This window comes from Saccoglossus kowalevskii, chromosome 8 (assembly GCF_978046115.1).
Source record: "Saccoglossus kowalevskii chromosome 8, keSacKowa6.1, whole genome shotgun sequence".
Taxonomy (NCBI): domain Eukaryota; kingdom Metazoa; phylum Hemichordata; class Enteropneusta; family Harrimaniidae; genus Saccoglossus; species Saccoglossus kowalevskii.
Genome location: NC_140648.1, coordinates 27,822,085 through 27,840,651, shown reverse-complemented (window position 1 = coordinate 27,840,651; position 18,567 = coordinate 27,822,085). Strand labels below are relative to the sequence as shown.

Here is an 18,567-nt window from a genome sequence, read left to right as displayed (position 1 = left end):
TTAATTGCATAGTTTTATATGCGTGTTTTAATCTGTTTATTTCTTTCAACTGGCTTTACACACCTAAAGAAGGGGTGTAGTATTTTCGTCTTTTTTTGCTTTGTTAGAACTCATATATTAAAATGTCAGCTCAATATCAAAGTGACATATCCATGCACAGAAAATGGTCTAGAGCAGAATAAATGTAACTAAAAAGCACATGTACGAGTCAGTCAAAAATTCACACAATACATATATTATATATTATATTATATTGAGTTGAACTATGCGTAATCAAAAACTTGTCGAATCGATTCATAGTTGAGTGTAAAACATGGCCATTCTGAGACGTTCATTCGAGAATAGTCACTATCAATTATTTTGAAAGCAATATTACGTTGATTAAATATGTCTTGAGTAGTGTACATTTCTGCAAAATCAAGTGCATCTTCAAAAGACCTGTAAAACATATAAAAGTTGTATACCAAATTATTAGAACGTGCGCTTATCGCTTTCTTACAAACAAGACATTTCCATCAGCAAGTACAAGAACACAGCAGTTAAACGTAACGACATATTACACATATTACAACTCAAACCTAACTAATATCATTAAGTTTTTTTTTTAATAAAATGGCTTCATGGTTGCATTCGTTAAATTTCAGACGACAGAACAAATTTAATTCCCAGTTCACGATAACGTACATTTTAGTAACGTACATCGTTTTCGACCACATATATTGCAACATTGGCATAGTTATAATTATAAAAAACGTATTCTATCAGTGTATCGTTTAAGTGTACGGTAACTCACAGTTAACTTGACCCGGGACGGTGGCATTTCTTATTATTAAAAAAATATTGTGCAATATCGTAGTAAATTGTCTTCATAGATTAGAAGTTAATGTAATCGTGATTGTATAAAAATGACATATTTAGCTTTCTCTGAAATTTGAAATTCTTTTTTAGAACAAAATTTGTTTAACTTATTTCAGCATTGGGACAGTATTGTACATTTCATTTTTAGGATATTACGTAACACATGGCTAACTTAATGGAATATAAGATTGATGAAACTTTTGTTTTTTGTACTTTTAATGTAGGATTCGTATATGGGATCACGCGATCACCATAAAATAAAAAGAAAATTCAATATTAAAATTACAGAAAAGGCTTGCAGGTTCCTACCGGAAATAACATTTCCTTGACAGAGAGTTAGTTCGTCTAATCTGACGACTCCTGGGTTTGATTCGGTCACTCAGAAAAAGTGATTTACTGTACGATAGTCTATCGTACAATGACGTTCTCGGAAATCATGCGGCCCTCATTTTTCACTTGCAAGGGATTTAATGTCAACGTCAGTATACTGTTGTATAGCGTATATGCGAAGCTTTCAGTGTCCACATTTCGGCGGCAGGAAATGTTTTATTGAAAATAAAAAGAAAGAAAAATTATGTGAATATATTGAATAGAGAAAACACGGAGTGGGTTACTGACGTACTCGTGGTGTCTGTCAGAGGTATACTGTGGAATACTTTATTTTCGCTGGAATTAATATTCGCTGAAAAGGCATTTTTAGATTTTTGTATGAAATTTATTTTCACTAATTTTTGATGAATTTAATGTGAAATATAGGGAAAAGGTATATTCGCTGGATTTTATTCTCACAGAATCATCCTTCAGCTGAAATAGCAAAAATAAATTCCAAGCGAAAATAAAGTATTCTACAGTATTTATAGTACTTTCTTCATTCTGCATCTTCCACAGAGGTCTGTCTCTTGAATAAATTGATGTTAACCCAATGGAAACAGGCTCCCAAACATACTTTCTTCTCTCGTATCAATTGAAATAAAATATATATTGCATCATTTAAATAATGCAGTACAACCAACATGATTTTCATAATGATTATGGGCTTCGAATAAAATTGTCTTCTGAACAGCTGTAATACAACGTATGTGCGCGTGGTTGAAAAGGTTACCATTATATCCTTTGAGTATACAGGCTATATGGTTTACACACATGTTTGACTCACTCAATAGCGCGGCTTTACAGATATGAACACAGAGTTTTTAGATAATTTACAAGACACTTACCAAACCTACCTACGAGTGTTTCAGTATTATATTACCAAAAAAGCAGTTGGAATGTTGGATGTACAGCGCTGGGCTGAGTTTGATTTACATTAAGAAAACGTCTATTGTACTCTTTGTGGTTTGCTGGTGGATAATGCAATACATACAACGTGCACGTGACATCACAGATAAATAATGTCGTTTTCCTCTCATTTGTCTACCAGAATAAGCCCGGCAGTAGCGTGGTTTTGCCAGCTTAAACACCGGCTGCTTCAATTTAATTAATACACGTCAACACGAATTCCTCATCGTCAAAACATCTGACCACTAAGTCAGTACCACGCGCTCCCTGTGACTTCATTGTATAAAAAAACACCATCTTCCAAATAAAAGCATTGAAATCGTATACTTTTAATGGATGTTTTTTTTATTACGAACATCTTATTGCATATTACAAAATACGTGAAAGCCACGAATCGAACGTTTAAAGCGGGGGAGTCGTCACCAGATGGCCATAGCGTGCCATTGTTTACAATCAAGCGTCTACCCATGACCTTTTGCGTTATAGCGTGTGTTGCTTGGGGTCACGGTTACTAAAAAAGATTAGTAACCGTGTTGGGGTCCTCGCGCGTGCGAAGGTGACGACCCTCCCGCTTTAATATCGGATGCTTTTGTTTTGAGCTTGAATTTATTTTTTGTGGTTTAATGTCGAAATGGAATTGTGGCGTTGAGAAACCCCTTTCTCATCACGATTGAGCAACATGAAATGTGTATACTCAGTTATTATGCGTGAAAATGCGTTTGTCGAATTCCTCGCGATGTTTTGACGCGACTGTGACGCTTTGTTTGTTTGTTTTCAAAACGCGGAATCTCGCATTGAAACCACCGTTGTGTAGTAAATTGTGCACCAACATCGTTATTAGCTACCAAAAAAGTGAATGCAATATCTGTTTTAAAAAATACTCAACCTTTTAACCGCCGGACTTTCTCACCCACATTCTGTATTTTTACTTATATCTTCAAAATTTTTCTGGAATTGAACTCTAATTTTGAAGCCAATAGACAAAATCTGTATCAATTTTCAGTTTTTACTCAAAGAATGACTATTTTTGTCCCAATTTTCTGAAGGAAAGTGCAGACTATATTTTGTGAACTTGTGATGAAAAGAGGGAACTTGTGGTGAAAAGGTTAAATTTGAAAAAACGTATTTCCGAAATTAGATGAGTAATTTGAATAATGAAACGTATTTAATCTCGCTCAGTGTGTTACCACAGTTGTAGATATAGTGCGTGATACAAGTATAGAGCCCGCTATGCGAAATATTTTATTTTGTTTATGATCTCATTGAAAAACCTAAATTGCCACATGATTGGTCGATTAACAGCAATACCTCCCTCTTTTGACATTGCACCTTTCCTGTGTATGGGATATACATGCTGCAGACTGAGTAACTAAATACATGAAACACTGTATTTCCGAAATTAAAAAAAAAAAACAATGTAATGTAGATATTACCTGTCTAAACACGTTTATTCCCTGTCATAAAAATAACAGCACAAAAACAACCTTTTGTATTTTTACAAATAGGTTTAAATATAGATTTTTTTATTTGAAATTGTAATTTGTTTTCAATTTTTTACCATATCAATTAACTCATTCATCTGCACAAGTAATGTCATATTATTCCAAAAATATGGTTCGTGACCTCATTTGTTTTTCACATATGCCTTGTATAGTAATAAACGAAATATTCGTAAAATATCAAAAACGAACATTCATGAAACTGTACAAAGGCGGCGGCCGCGGCACGAAATGTTGCATGGGCGCGAGATCTGCTCACCAAACTTGCGCCGAAGTCTCATCCTTACTAGTATGCCCGGGAGCATGTTCCCCCTTAAAAACTTGAAATATAGCCCCTCTGCCACCACTGCTGTATTGATCACCACTAAGACCATGTTACACGGAACGATTCACGAGGTAACACGCCGAGTAACGCATAAAGCAACGCATAGCGTGCAGACAACTAGGCAACCGGAGGCGCGAATCGTCGCCGAATCATTAGTTTTCCTCGTGGACAGAATACTATCGTATTGCCCGTTCTTTGCCGGCCGATTTCAATCGTTGAAACCCCGACCGGATATTATATGTGAATGGTGGTTGCTTGTACTATAATAACAGTAATTTTGATAAGTCAATCTGATTAGCGTTCCTACCTATTTTTAATTGAACACTAAATTACAAACTCTAATTGCGATTGGAGTACTGGTGCTCATAATTAATTTATTATCCACGCATTCGAAAATGACGATAATGTTTTCAGTTCAATTTAATAGAGAACTAGATTAGCTGTTTAAGGTATAGATGCTGGTTCGTGGGCGCTCGAGATTTTTTTTTTTTTTTTTTGCCACGCAAACTACAAAAACAGACAAGGCATCGACGCTTCAAGCATGTCGACAACTTCTAGCCTGGTAGCTTTCATTAGTGCATCTTGGGCGAAACTAACAAGGCATTTTAACACTGAAGTAAACAATCTTCGTTTCGCTGTAACGATCCCCATGCTGATAGCATTGTGATGCAATGAATACACACCACTGTTATTGCTATCATCGATAACTTTTCAAAATACACAAATGTAAAATAAAATACCCTGGGAATTGCAGATGAGGTGGCGTGGTACCTAAACAGGTGCAGCTTATCCTTGGATTAAGATGATAAAAATACATAGTTACATTCAATCAATCGAGATATAATATAATACATAGTGACGTACCAGGTACAATGAATTTTTATAAATCATAAGCAAAAATGGTTACTTTTAAAATTACTCAATTATTTAATTTAGTTCTTGAAAAAGCATTTAGACTGCAAAAGTAATATTTGTAGTGTAGCATAATATTAAATTTTCATATAAATTGATTTAAAATAATTGGCTTCATACCCCTGTTCTGGTAACTTTTAATACAAATATATTTAAATAAGTTTTTGATTTGATTTTAAGAGAGGTAGAAAATATAATAGCAACAGAAAAATATGTCAACCTTCAAAAATATGCACACCTAATTACTAATAACAATTTACTCGCCTCAAAATTGGCAATTATTTACGATTGTCTCGAAATAAAGTGACCCATCAACCTTAAATCACACTTCGGTGAATTACATGGCTAAACATATAATGAGATGTTGAAAAAAAATGTGCGGCGAGTGTCAATTCTGTACAAATCAAATTGATGCCTGAAAAACCAATATGAACATTTTTCGGGCGATGTAGCTTGACCAATCCTGACGACGCATTTACATCATAACTCAATAACTGCACCGTGTAATACGGACTTTATATACACAAATGACGAATATGAATATTTTTTTTCAAGCTGGAAAGCACTACATATTTTTAATTGAGTAAAAATTTAATAATTTATAGATGCATTTAGTGTAGATGCCAACCAACAAAATAAAATAGGTTGTATTTGCTACATATTATATGTAATCCGCGGTTATTAAATCATACTATATGCAAAACAAGACGGGATTGTCATTATGATAAAATAATATTTAAGAAGTGTACTTTCTTCATTATTTTAACTTGTATTTCATGAGAGTGAGAAACAAGTTACATTTTTGACATCAGCTGTCGTATATATAACAGTCGTCGTTTTATTAACAGTTTGAAATTAGCACATTGCCAAAAAATGACCGTCGTTTATTTTTTGGTGGGCTAATCCAAAATAAAATTCAACATATTGACCCGCCGACTTCCTCAATTAGAAATCAGACTGTTTTTTATAGCTTCTGTTCATTTGATATCATATTATGATGTACACGATTCTACCCCTCTATCAGGGGTTCAGTATTGTGACCTATATGGAGATGTCTCGTGTGAATGTATGGGAAAATATTCATAGAGTTAAGTAGACTAAATTCAATATTTGTTTTGCAGTCCTGCCTTTCCCGTCATAATTACTCGGTCCGATTTAGCTTTATCTTTTCTATAGTGTTTAGTCGATGTTCTTTGTTTTCACTATAAATACAACTGTATTCAGACAAGCTCACTGCACTACATGTCGATACGTGTTGAAAAAAAAAATTCCAATTTTATTTTAGCAGTCGTTGTGTGTATTACAAATGTATATGACGGTAAGGTCATCGTGGTAGCTTTCATAAATTTTCGCCCATTCTAAATATGCGCAAAAAACATTAAATATAAGCGTTAACTGTTAGCACCACCTGCGTGCAATGAGCACCGTGACGATGATAATAACATCCACATCGATACCACATTGACCTCAATTATACAAGTACGAGGAAATGTACTGTTAATAGAATAATTATTTTTATGGGCGGTGTTACTGTTGCTTGAAATTATTACTAGATTTGAGTTACATTCAGTGGTAAAATAAATATAACATGACCAAAGCGAAGAAATATATTAATATTTGGAATTTAATTTGTATGTATATGTATATACAGATTAGTCCCTGTAACTAGCATTGAGTAATTGGAGATAATCTAAATGGCGACATAAACTCTAGCCATTCTGCATTTGTCGTCATATTGGTTTTTGGATTTTCTATTTTGCGGCTAAATGAATAGTGATCGGCTTATTTTTCTGAGACATCTGGCATCGCACAGATCCATACAAACTCTCACTAGTGAGCCGAAACTAGAAACTGCATTGGAATTTGGCCCGGTAAACAAAACATAGGACACGGGATTGTTTTTTGGTATTGAACGTAGTTAATGTTGTTGAAACATGCGCTGAGCATGGCATAATACTGCTACGTACGCATTCCATAAGGGAGCAACCTAACGCCCACGATGTAAGTAGTATCTGATTAACATGCAAATGTGGTTGTATGTTTATGATATGCAAATGATAATAACCAAATTATTTTTTTAGGATTGGAAGCGAATGGCATGTATTCCCAGTAAGACAAGGATTGTTGACTGATCATTTTGACATTATTTTGGTATACTCGTCATCAGGCGTATATAAGGTAAATATTACATCCTGGTAATCACTATGTTCATTTGCTTTCAATATTACACGATGTTGATTGTTGATGAATAAAAAAACTGCCGGTTAAATATGTTCGCATGTATGTTTTTGTACCTAACGAGTACACAATCTCCGGGCGATGTGAAACAACATATGTCATACTACGCGGCAAAATAAATATGTTTACAATGTTGTTTAGTACAGTGTTACATCGAAATTGCAGTCGATAGTTATTCTAAAAGGTAAATTAATTTTCGCAGATGTTTCATGTTCAACGAATCGAATAGGTAAGTAAGTACATTACATTACATTACAAGGACCCAGTCACGTCAATCCGTGACCGGTCTGCCACAGGAGGGAGAATGGTGAACATTAAATATTGCGTAGCAATGTCAAAGGCTAAAGGGTGTATTCTACGATTTTTATCGAGAGCATTTTAAATATATATTTTGGTTTTTAATTTGACGCTCGAGGTAACATACGAATTATATTAAAATTTGAGCCAGTTTATTCACCAAAAAACGTTGCTACCCTGAGTGCTTTAAAGCGCTAGAAGTTTCGACCCAATATAACTTGATTTTGCATATCAATTTGTATGTAAAAGTTATGAAAATATATAAATACAAAACACGTGATTCGAACGCCAGCTTCGCTACACCACACTACCTGTTTCAAAAGGGCGACTCAAAATAGCTTATAATGGCGGCTGACCTACATTGACTCGATAATAATGTGCTAGTTGAGTCCCAGAAACAAAATAAAGAATATATTTTCTGCGCACATGTAATTGTTTTATTTCATTATGACCCTAGTAGTTGATCTGGTGACGTGTATAGTAGTCAAGTAATGACGCGTAAACACAAGCAAATTTACCAGACATGCTATAATACAAAACGTGTCAGTGAAAAATACATGTGGGAATTGCGAAAAAGTATTTGTTTTCCCATTTATATTTTTACTCACGTTGAAGAAGAATCAACATTTCTGATTACGATTTTGAACAATTCATTGACTTAGTGAAAACTGCCTCATCTATCAAGCCACTATTTTAGTAGTTGGTACTATTTTGGTACCTTGCCAATAACGAGTGGCCTAAGAGATACTAGGATTTTGAGCATAAAATATAGTCGACAATTATGGCTGCCAATATTATATTATATCAACCTAATTACTTGCAACATTCTTGGACTAGGATGGATATATAATTGTAAAGTTTTAGTATAATTATTGAATGAAATTCAACAGTTACAAATAACATGTTAATTACATAATATTTATACATTACAGTTATGAAGAAAATATTAATTGATTAGTTCGAATGAACTGTTAATAATCAATATAAAATGTTGAAAAAATAGTAGAATGTATTACATATTTGTCGGGGGTAGTTAATATTTGGTTAAGGTATGGTACCAAAATAATAGCATGCATGCAGGAAATGTGTGATCTGCCGGGGTTTTCAATAACAAAAATTGATGATGTAAATCCAGCAACCACTCTTAGAATAATATTGATAATTTTACCTTGAAGGTCTGAGTCAAAGGAAAATCACTCACTGGTAATGACTGGCCTCGTTTAACAAAAAACTAGAAACTGGGTTCTATCACATGACTAATAGTACCAATAAGCAGGGGAAACACAAAATTATGCCTCTCTGAATAATAAGCTTCATATCAAAAATGCTAGTTTTGCATATTCATGTGCTATGTCTACCTCTCCAAACTGTCTACCTATCACTAGCCATTATCCATTGAGTCCAGTCGGCTTAAACTTCAACTGATAAATAATTGACAATCAAGATGTTTGGTATTTGCCAAAATCACAGGTGGGGGTCAAGAAAAATTATTTGTGGGTGTTACCTTGTATGCTTGGGTATCTGTTTTCTTTACCCAAAATGTTCGTGGAGGATATATATGGCAGTGTGTTGCTTTCCCACTACATAGCAGACAATCTGCTTATATCACCCCTAATCTCACATGTTTAAAAATAAAACCTGCGTAGGCCTCTGACTGAAAAAATAAACAGTAATTTGAACTAATATTTGGAGAATGGCTTATTGGTACTACTATAATTATTATCACTACCCCAGTGGTTTATAAGAAGGCTTATGTAGACTTATGTTCAAATTCACGGGCTCTTTAGATTGGCTGCTGTTTTGAATAGAATTGTACAATGATACGATGTTGGATTGGTTCCCAAGTCTAACACTGGAGATGCGCGAACTACTGGCTTTAAACTAGCCTTATATACTCTAAACACTAAAACTTCAACATTCGCCCTCAAGTGTTGCATATATGTAATCGACCAGGTGAAATGACACGTGCCACTTGAAGACCAGTGCACCTTCTTGGGGCTAACATATCCATGTTCATGTGCAGGGTCCACCCTCGATCTACACCCTCGATCTTATTTTGGACAAGTCTGTCCAACAATCGAGGAAGTTACACTTTGTAAGGTCCATGCAGAGTGTGTTCCCAGCAGCGACTCACAATTGGGCTTACATTGGGATGAGACCCCACATGGAAGAATTCATTCCCACAAGATTCATGAGAACTCTTAACTGCATGATTGATCTTGGTGCACCGCTCCGACAACCGTCCAAATCTATCCCTGCAAGGTTTTTAGGTTGGAAATGGTAACAACGTCTCTGCATTATTATAAAAAAATTGCAGAATCCTAATTGTCTGGAGGAAAGTTTATTACTTACTTCTATGGTAAGATCAAATGTATACACTTTCCAAGTTGTTTAAATCTAAAAAAATGTCCCGCCAGTTTTTATTTCTGATCGATTGATTGACCTTGTTTGCTAATTCACCTGCCCCATCAGCCATGGAATTGTGGCTGATTTGAAAGTGAGTTTTGACAATGATTGTCAATGATGTTCGTTTCATATACAAACAATTATATTATACGTAAGCCAGGATGGGGAAATTATAGAAAATAATTATATTGGTTTTTATTTCACGAGTACAAAAATAGTAGTAAATACTAAATCAGTGAATTAAGCTGGTATCTGCTACTATTTTGGTATCCGAAATAATAAAACTAAATATAAAACGTGGCTAAATACAGGAGATTATAAAAATTTGTGATTACTCATTCGCAATAACAAAGTGGAATTCTAATAATATAACATATTTGGTGGCAAGCCTGTAATAAAATTGAGAGTCGATTAATGAGCTCCATTTTTTGCAGAAAAAATATCCACCCTGGAAAAAACATAGCAAAATATTCTAGGGCCGAATTATTTGTCCACTTAGTCTTTGCTGCTCCAATAAAATAATATTTGGTATAGTACGTATGAAGTTTAACGGCATTGATGTATATCTCACTCTGTCACGGGTGTCAACTTTTCAAGGAAAGTCGTAGAATATTCCCGTTCGACCCCTATACAATTTTACTTCCGCCTACTTATTTTCAATATTCATATGAACTTTGCACTGACCTCGATAGCCATTCACATTCAACTGCAAACGTAACTCACGACATACAACTGAATAAATGATATACTATATTTTGGAATATAGCGGGTAAATTCAATATTGTTGATTTGGTACGATTTGGGGGAAGCATTGTGTTAGCGGGGGGTAGTTATCAATATGTTGTTACATTCACGTTTGCCTGCCTGCCTGCCCGACGTCTAAATTTTAAAAGAAAATTCGATATCATTCTCGGATGACATTTGCGAGACTTTCCACATGTACTCGGCAAAATTACTGATTAATGTTTGGGGCGACGTTTGCGTTAAATTTAGACTAACTCATAATCTGCGATTTCGACTAAAAAAATCGATAAATTGTTGCAAAACAGAATGTCAAGTTGGGCGAGAAATTGCACCGGTGCTTTTCTCAATGATGGCGACACCGTGAAACATTGTGTCATGGTGCAGTCGTGCTTCAGTATACCGAAGAAGTACAGACATGCGGTTGCTGATGATTATTCCCAAAGCTTTTGCTTTTTGGGAAATACATAATTTTCGGAATTATATAGTAATTGTTCTGAAAACCGCCCCTTGATGACAGACACCATCTGCTAGTTACGGGGATGTTATTTCATGCAACCAACAGCATGCAGCATGGATGACCAGATTTCATTGCAATTGTGTAATCAGACTGTCATATTTCATTGTGTATGTATATCTAAGGATGCACTTTTCGTAAAAGTATCTACAACGACTACAGATCGCTGGGAGACATGCCCTAGCTGCACCCCTCATCAGCATAATGTTGAATCCAGTGACTAAAAAGCATTTCACGCACGCTCAGACGTCATTGACACGTGATTTTTCCGAATTGTTTTTGTTTTGTACCCGGCACCCACAGTTCTTGGTCAAGTCGAGTCCGGAACTCGGTCGCCGCTTGGTGTAAACACCACGTGTCAAAAACACGGCCGAATATTCGTCCTGCTGCTGAGACAATGCTCAATCATCACGTGCCTTAAGCCTGATAGAAGTGATGATATCGCACGCAGTGCCATTATGACTTGACTGGTTTCGCTAAACGTGTTCATCTGTTTATTTGGTAAACCATATTTTCAGAACTTTGTTCATTTTCACGGTGAGTATTTGTTTCATGAATAGATTTTCTCTCACATTCCAAATACGACTAGTTTGGGGATAACATTTTGCAGGGTTTTTAATGACCTAATTATCTAATGACGTCTAATATCCAATGAATGGCGGAGCTGTGGATCGGAATTGCTTTGAATTAAGAAAAGTGTTTGTGGTTCATTAAAACAAATAACAATAAGTTTCATGAAAAGATAACGGGTGGGCCATTACAAAATCTGTAAATAACATCGAATAAACGGCATGGTAAATATTATGTCAAAGCGAAGTAACCGTGCACTGCGTGTGTGATTCGAACCGACGCTAGCATACTGCATCTAATTGTTTTTCCTTGTAGTACATTTTTTGATAAACTTGATGAAAGTTTTTATTTACACGGTGGGAACTATTTTTTCCTAAGATTTAGTCCTGCAGATTTTTTTGACTGGTTGATATAATTGTCTAATTTTGAAAAATCTGGAATGTGCAAAGAATCCCTATTTTTCGTATACTCTGGTAGTAAATCTTTTCATCCTATCATTTTGATGATTCTAGTAAAACCTTTTCTGACATTACGCTCACAATATCTGTGGTGCTTTGATATCGCATAATATATTTGTCAATGCTCAACGAGAATTTAAAATACAGAACATACACATGTTTTATTTCAGTAATGATTGTCTAGAATAAGTGTGCTTGGTTTGATATACAATGCAAATTCAAAGATGATAATGTACGGTGATTTTGCCAAACTATGATGATATGGCATTCAACTGGGATAACGATTTTCGGGATTAACGATTATGGAGCGAATTACAAACACATATTTGATGCTTCCAGTTGTGTTTGTTGTATTACAATGTTGTTTACTATTTTACTTTTTTTCAGAACATCATCTGCATTTGTGAACAGTTTTGGATTGAAATAAGAAAGGTAAAGAATGTCTAATAAATTTCATCTCCATTTGACAATATTCTGTTGTATATCAGCGAATAGTCATGCATTGACCAAACCATGTTGTTGCAGCTTGTGCTCCATATCAAGTAATTGTCACATGTAATGTTCAAAAGGGGTTAATGTCAAACTTTTATTTATGGAATATGAATAAGCGTATTCTGCAGATTTAGTTTTTAAAGATAATTGTGTGATGTTGCAGTCACAACAATTGAAACTTATTCTGACACCATGTAAATTTATTCTTTGACAGTTTCTTGCAAATGCGAAACACTCACTCCATGATGTCACTGAAAGGGCAAGAATTGACAAAATGATCCTAATATAATGGAAGAGCTCCCAAAGACATGAACCCAAGCAATATTCTGAAGTACGACAGCTGTAAAACTAAAAAGCTGAAATCAAATCATGTAAAATTGAATAAATTATGAATCTTGAACAGAAACTTACGCACTGTAACTTAGATGACTCATGTAGTAGCAGGACAATTGTTTATTTGTTTAGTGCAATAAAATATAGTGTTAAGTGAAATACTTGTACAGCATCTTCACTTCTTTAGCAGTACATATAATAAAACAATTCCCAACTAAGTGGCTTTTAAAGATCTATGGAGGTGGAGAGTGTCAGCAAAGTTCTGTAAATGGAGTTGGGGTGGCGAGGGCTAGCAAGGTACTATATATGTTAATGGAGAGTGCTAGCAAGGAACCGTATATGGAAGTCTTTGTGTTTGACGCAAAAGAAAGTGATGGTGATGATGAACCAGGCATATAAATAATGGAAACCCTCTTTATTAACGGCAAGAAATATAAGCATCCTTGAATAACATTTTAATGTTGGGATAAAATCCACCAGCAAGATAATATTTTGGGGGGATTTTGGGGCCGCCTCTTAAATCATTTTTTGATAATGACTTGACCTGCCCACTCGCTGAACTCCGTGATCTTTCTATGCAATCCTTCTGAACAATTTTATATCATCAGGACTATAATTACTATATATAATATATATAGTAAACCAAATTACAGGTCAAGCCTTGTATCTAATTTTACTGTAGAAGAATTATTTCAAACTTTGACTTGAAGCATGTAATCAAATACAATACTCAATACAGGAAACATTGAACATGGAAGACATAATCTGTTTATTGTATTATTGCATACCGTAATTCTCGTGACAATCTGTATGGTTATTTATATTTATTGGCGACCATGATTGTTGACTTTATTCAATATCAGCTTGCTCATTACCAGTATCATATAGCCTATCTAGGCACCCCTAGGTCGCTTGTTATTGGCACGGCACATAAATAGTAACAAACGCCAATTTTGTAGTTTAACAGGCATAATGAGATATCTGCGATTCAGGCGAATGGCATAAACTGTGCGGGTGATTCTACACAACAGCTATATTGAATGCAATTGCTTTCAATTGAATGAAAGTATCATTTATACACATATCTGTCATTAAGATAAATAGCAACGTAAAAGTTCATCCTAACGCAGTTAGAATAGACAGAATATACACTGGTGAATTACTGATAATTATAATATTATAACATTCCCACGCTTTCTTCCATATGGTTTATTTTAACAATATATACACCTAATATACCAATGTGCTCCGTGACAACCTATTTGTTCATCAAGCGAGGATATCAGTGTTTTCAAATGCTATATCAGTTGAACAAATATTCAATTTTCACATATGGTGTGATATATTTTATCCTATTTATATCTGTTGATTATCTGCTTCATTATATATGTTATCATTGGTGATAAATTAATACACTTTATAAACGCGTAAATGTATCTACATATTGTTCATATTGTCCGAGATTCGACTTTGGCATTTCCAACTAGTCACTTTTAAGGGCAGTGCTCACTACACACTATTTTTAAGGCAGTCAGTGGGTTCGGTGTTATAGCGTGACTGCCTGTAGCGGCGAGGCGCTTGCCACGATCGTAATCTCCCATCCCGTATAGCATGTCCAATGTTAATTTTTGTCCATAGAAAAATTAAATCAAAGAAAGCTTAGAAAGAACTCCCATGTGCTGAGAGTATTGGAGACACATTAAATATAATTCAAAATTACTTGTACTTGATTGAGATAGTAATGGAAAAACTGAAAACTTATAATGCAAATCAGAAAATTAATATGAACAGATTTGAGTGTAAAACTAATGAGGCCTGCGCAATGTAACATCTATGTACCAAGTTTTATTGAAATGTGATTGGAACCAACAACATTTATGAATTATTATGCAAATTAGGGAATTAATATAAACAGATTTTAACCTCGAACTAATCAGGTTTGTACATTGTCATGGAGCATCTTTGTACTAAGTTTCATTGAAATGGAATAATTAGTACTTTAGATATCAGTGTGATGGCTTAAAAATGGTTAATTATGCAAATTAGTAATTAATATGTACAGATTTTAACCCACAATTATCCAGGTCTGTCTATTGTCCTATAGCATCCATGTACAAAGTTTCATTGAAATGTGATGATTAGTACTTGAGAAATCAGTGTGAAAGCTGCAAATTAATTTAATTATGCAATTTATGTAATTAATATGCACAATTATTTATCCTAAAACTAATCAGGTCTCTGGGTAGTCCTAAAGGATCTATGTACCAAGTTTCATTGAAATGTGATGATTAGTACTTGAGATATCTGTGGAATAGCTGAAAATGTATCAATTATGCAAATTAGGTGATTAATATGCACAAATATTTATCCAAAAACAATACATCTCTGCACATGGAAGTAAAAAAAAAATGTGCTTGTTGTAGATACTAAACTGTTCTTTTATTCCATTGTTACAATGAAATTAAATATTGGTGAAACGTAATATTTATGAAATAAAAAATAGATCGGTACACAATAGCGAAATTAACCATCACGTAATTTCTTAGACAAACGCTGGTAAGACATACGCACTATCGTAGTCATCTATATCTTCAGCTTAAATACGTGACCAATTCTATAACCACGCCCTCCAGTGACGGAAGCTTCGGAGACGTCAACATGACGGAAATGGATGAAGTGTGTTTTGGAGCGTGTTTGTTTTTTTCATCAACAATTTGAATGTTCAATAACATGAAAGACCACAGATTAAACCGATATCGACGCTTTAACATAACCACTAGAGGGCGTGATTTGGGGGCATGGGGATTGGTTATAGTAGGAATGTGCTACCCAATTGACGCTTGTTCGCGTAATGTTCAGTAATGCAACTGTTTCAAATAACACTCAGATTTTATTATTGTTCTCAACAGATTAGATGGTTCACCCTGAAACAAACTGTGATACGTGCTATTTTACATTTGTGAACGTAGTGGAATCGCCTCGCCCGCTGGCCTCGGAACATCTTACCTAGAACGATCAGTTTTGGTAATTATACTTTACTTAATTTATTTTCGCTTTCGAAACATTTTCTCAGAATAAGTAGATATTACGAATATTCTAGAAACCCATTATCATCATTTTATATAATACTATTTCATATATATTAACTTCGTCTCATGCTAGCCACGATGACGGGCAGTTGTAAAGAATCACTGTGGAAGACGTCACTGCCCAGGTCTTCTGTTTTATACGCATGCGTGTTTATAAATACTGTTTTCATAGCAGTCATGATTCTGCGTCACGACGTAAGAGGTACGTAATAAAAATGCATGCTCATAACCATTGATGTTTTTGTATCACAACGTAGCGGGCGAATGGAAACATGAATATTGTCCGAGAATGAAGGATCCACGTTCATGTACAATAATACGTTACAAGTTTTTATAGGCGCATATCGATTTAAATGATCCTAGTGTTAAAATACAAACACACGGAAAAGGATAGATAGTGTTTATAAGTTCCTACAAATGTATTTTGATCTGACATGAAGCACTGAGTAGATTCTAAAAAAATAAATCAAAGTTACAAGTTTCTGTATTGTTATAACAATTATTTGTTTGTAACGATTGTTTATTTATACATGTGGGTCTACAACGCCTCTTGGGTCGGTCTGTAGTCTTTGTGATGATATTTTAGTAATTTCTCGAATATTTGAATCCTTCGAATCAGTTTTGAAACGGTTTATTGTGAGTGTTAAATGAACATATTATCGATTTGTGATATTTTCGTTAGTTTATGTGCGATACCATCTAGCGTCGAGCATTTGTGTTACGCAAGTCTGTGGAAGAAATCATAGCTTTTCTGTGTCGACAAAATACTGATATCCGAAAATAAGAACACCGAATTATCAGAAATGACTGAAATAGAATCACAACGACTTAAGACAGACACAAGATGAGATATAATGGTGGTGAGCTGATGCACTTTCTTGTTATTTTTTGTTTTACTTCATTATCTTAATTTTCATTTTTCTGCATAATATTTTTCAGACATATTGACTGTTGGTATAAAACAGCAGAGGGTCGATTACACTCGGATACCGGGAAATACTGAAATGCATTCTACTAGTAAGAAGGTGAAAAGTGAAAAACATATCATCATATTGGCGGGCAAACGAACAGGGTCTTCGTTCCTTGGAGAAATTTTAAACCAAAATACCAAGGTCATGTACATGTTTGAGCCTCTGTTCCACTTTACGGAAAAGGTGCTTAAGGGTGACATGAATCCCGATATATTTGATGCAGAATCTGTCGAATTGGTTGACAGTATATTTAAATGCGATTTTAATAATAGTCGTTTTATGACACGCCTGCACCCATTGTTTTGTTCCACTAGTAATGCGCTCTCTAAGTCGGCGTTGTGTGGGAAACATAAGGTGCCAACAGACGATATTGTAGTTGAAAACTTTACAAATGTCTGTCGCACGTATTTGTACAAGGCTCTAAAAACGATACGTATATATGATATCGAACTCCTGCGGTCGCTGGCAGTAGATCCAGCATTGAACTTGAAAATTATACATTTAGTGCGCGATCCAAGGGGAATAATGAACTCACGAGAAAATTTAAATAGTAAAAACTTGGATTTTGAAAGAAAAGACGTCGAGTGGGACGAAGTTACGGATTTATGCAAGGATATAAAGAAGAATTTAAATATCGTTTCTACGTCTGCGTCTTGGCTAAAAGGTCGTTATATGCGAATTAGATACGAGGACGTAGCGAAACACCCTCACTCCAAGGCTGAAGACATTTATGATTTTATTGGTTTAGAAATGCCAACAGAAGTCAAGCAGTGGATTTCAGAAAACACAAATCAAACAAAAGGAAACCAGTTTAGTAGATCTCGCAACTCTTCTGTTGTAGCAACAAAATGGCGAAACGAGATGCCGTTTTCGGATATTCTCAGCATACAGAAGAAATGCTCTATCAGTATGGCGTTGCTAGGATACAAAGAGGTTAAATCTCCGACAGATTTAAATGAAGAGACGAACGTGCTGGGACCATTACCCGATTATTTGAGTTAAACATCGCCTTACGTTGGGTATTATCGATTTGAACAAGAACATTCGTAACATAAAGGTGAATAATTGTTTCATATGCCAAACGTTATCACAACATTTTTCCCCGAGACCTCTAGCCAATCTGTAATTCCATATATTTTTCCACAATTAACACAGAACGGATAAAAAAAATACATACAAATTAAAAATGTGGCGCTGAATGGTTAGAATAACCCGGAGCCGACGCCATATTATTATGTGGAAGAAAGTAGTTTCTGTTTCATGCTTATCACAAAGCGAAAATAAAGCATGTAAATACATTCTTCACGTATGATTGTATCTAGTTATACTAAATTGGAAATCGTTAAAAAACGGGATACAATTCCACTATTACGTGTTTTACGGTTGTCATCATGGATAACCACACTGTAGTCAAGAATGGGTGGGTGAGTCATGCTCATATTCCTCACGGATCTCTCGAACGGTTTCATTTATTGAATGGCTTCAGCATGGTAATATCGTGGTTATAAGCCGGTAGTTACGTAACACTGTCACAAAGTACTGCGTAATGCTCGTAAAAGGTAACGTGAAAGACGTTGTATTAT

At 34.9% G+C, this 18,567-nt stretch overlaps 1 protein-coding gene across 1 annotated transcript; it reads left to right on the top strand.

The window, feature by feature from the left end:
* The first annotated feature begins 6,911 nt into the window (after nt 1–6,911).
* On the top strand, nt 6,912–18,282 carry LOC100378047 (carbohydrate sulfotransferase 1-like). Its single transcript, XM_002741991.2, has 4 exons — nt 6,912–7,050; nt 15,834–15,948; nt 16,087–16,215; nt 16,953–18,282. The coding sequence occupies exons 3-4, from the start codon at nt 16,092–16,094 to the stop codon at nt 17,984–17,986; spliced, it is 1,158 nt and encodes a 385-aa protein (XP_002742037.1). The 5' UTR covers nt 6,912–7,050; nt 15,834–15,948; nt 16,087–16,091; the 3' UTR covers nt 17,987–18,282.
* The last annotated feature ends 285 nt before the right edge of the window (nt 18,283–18,567 follow it).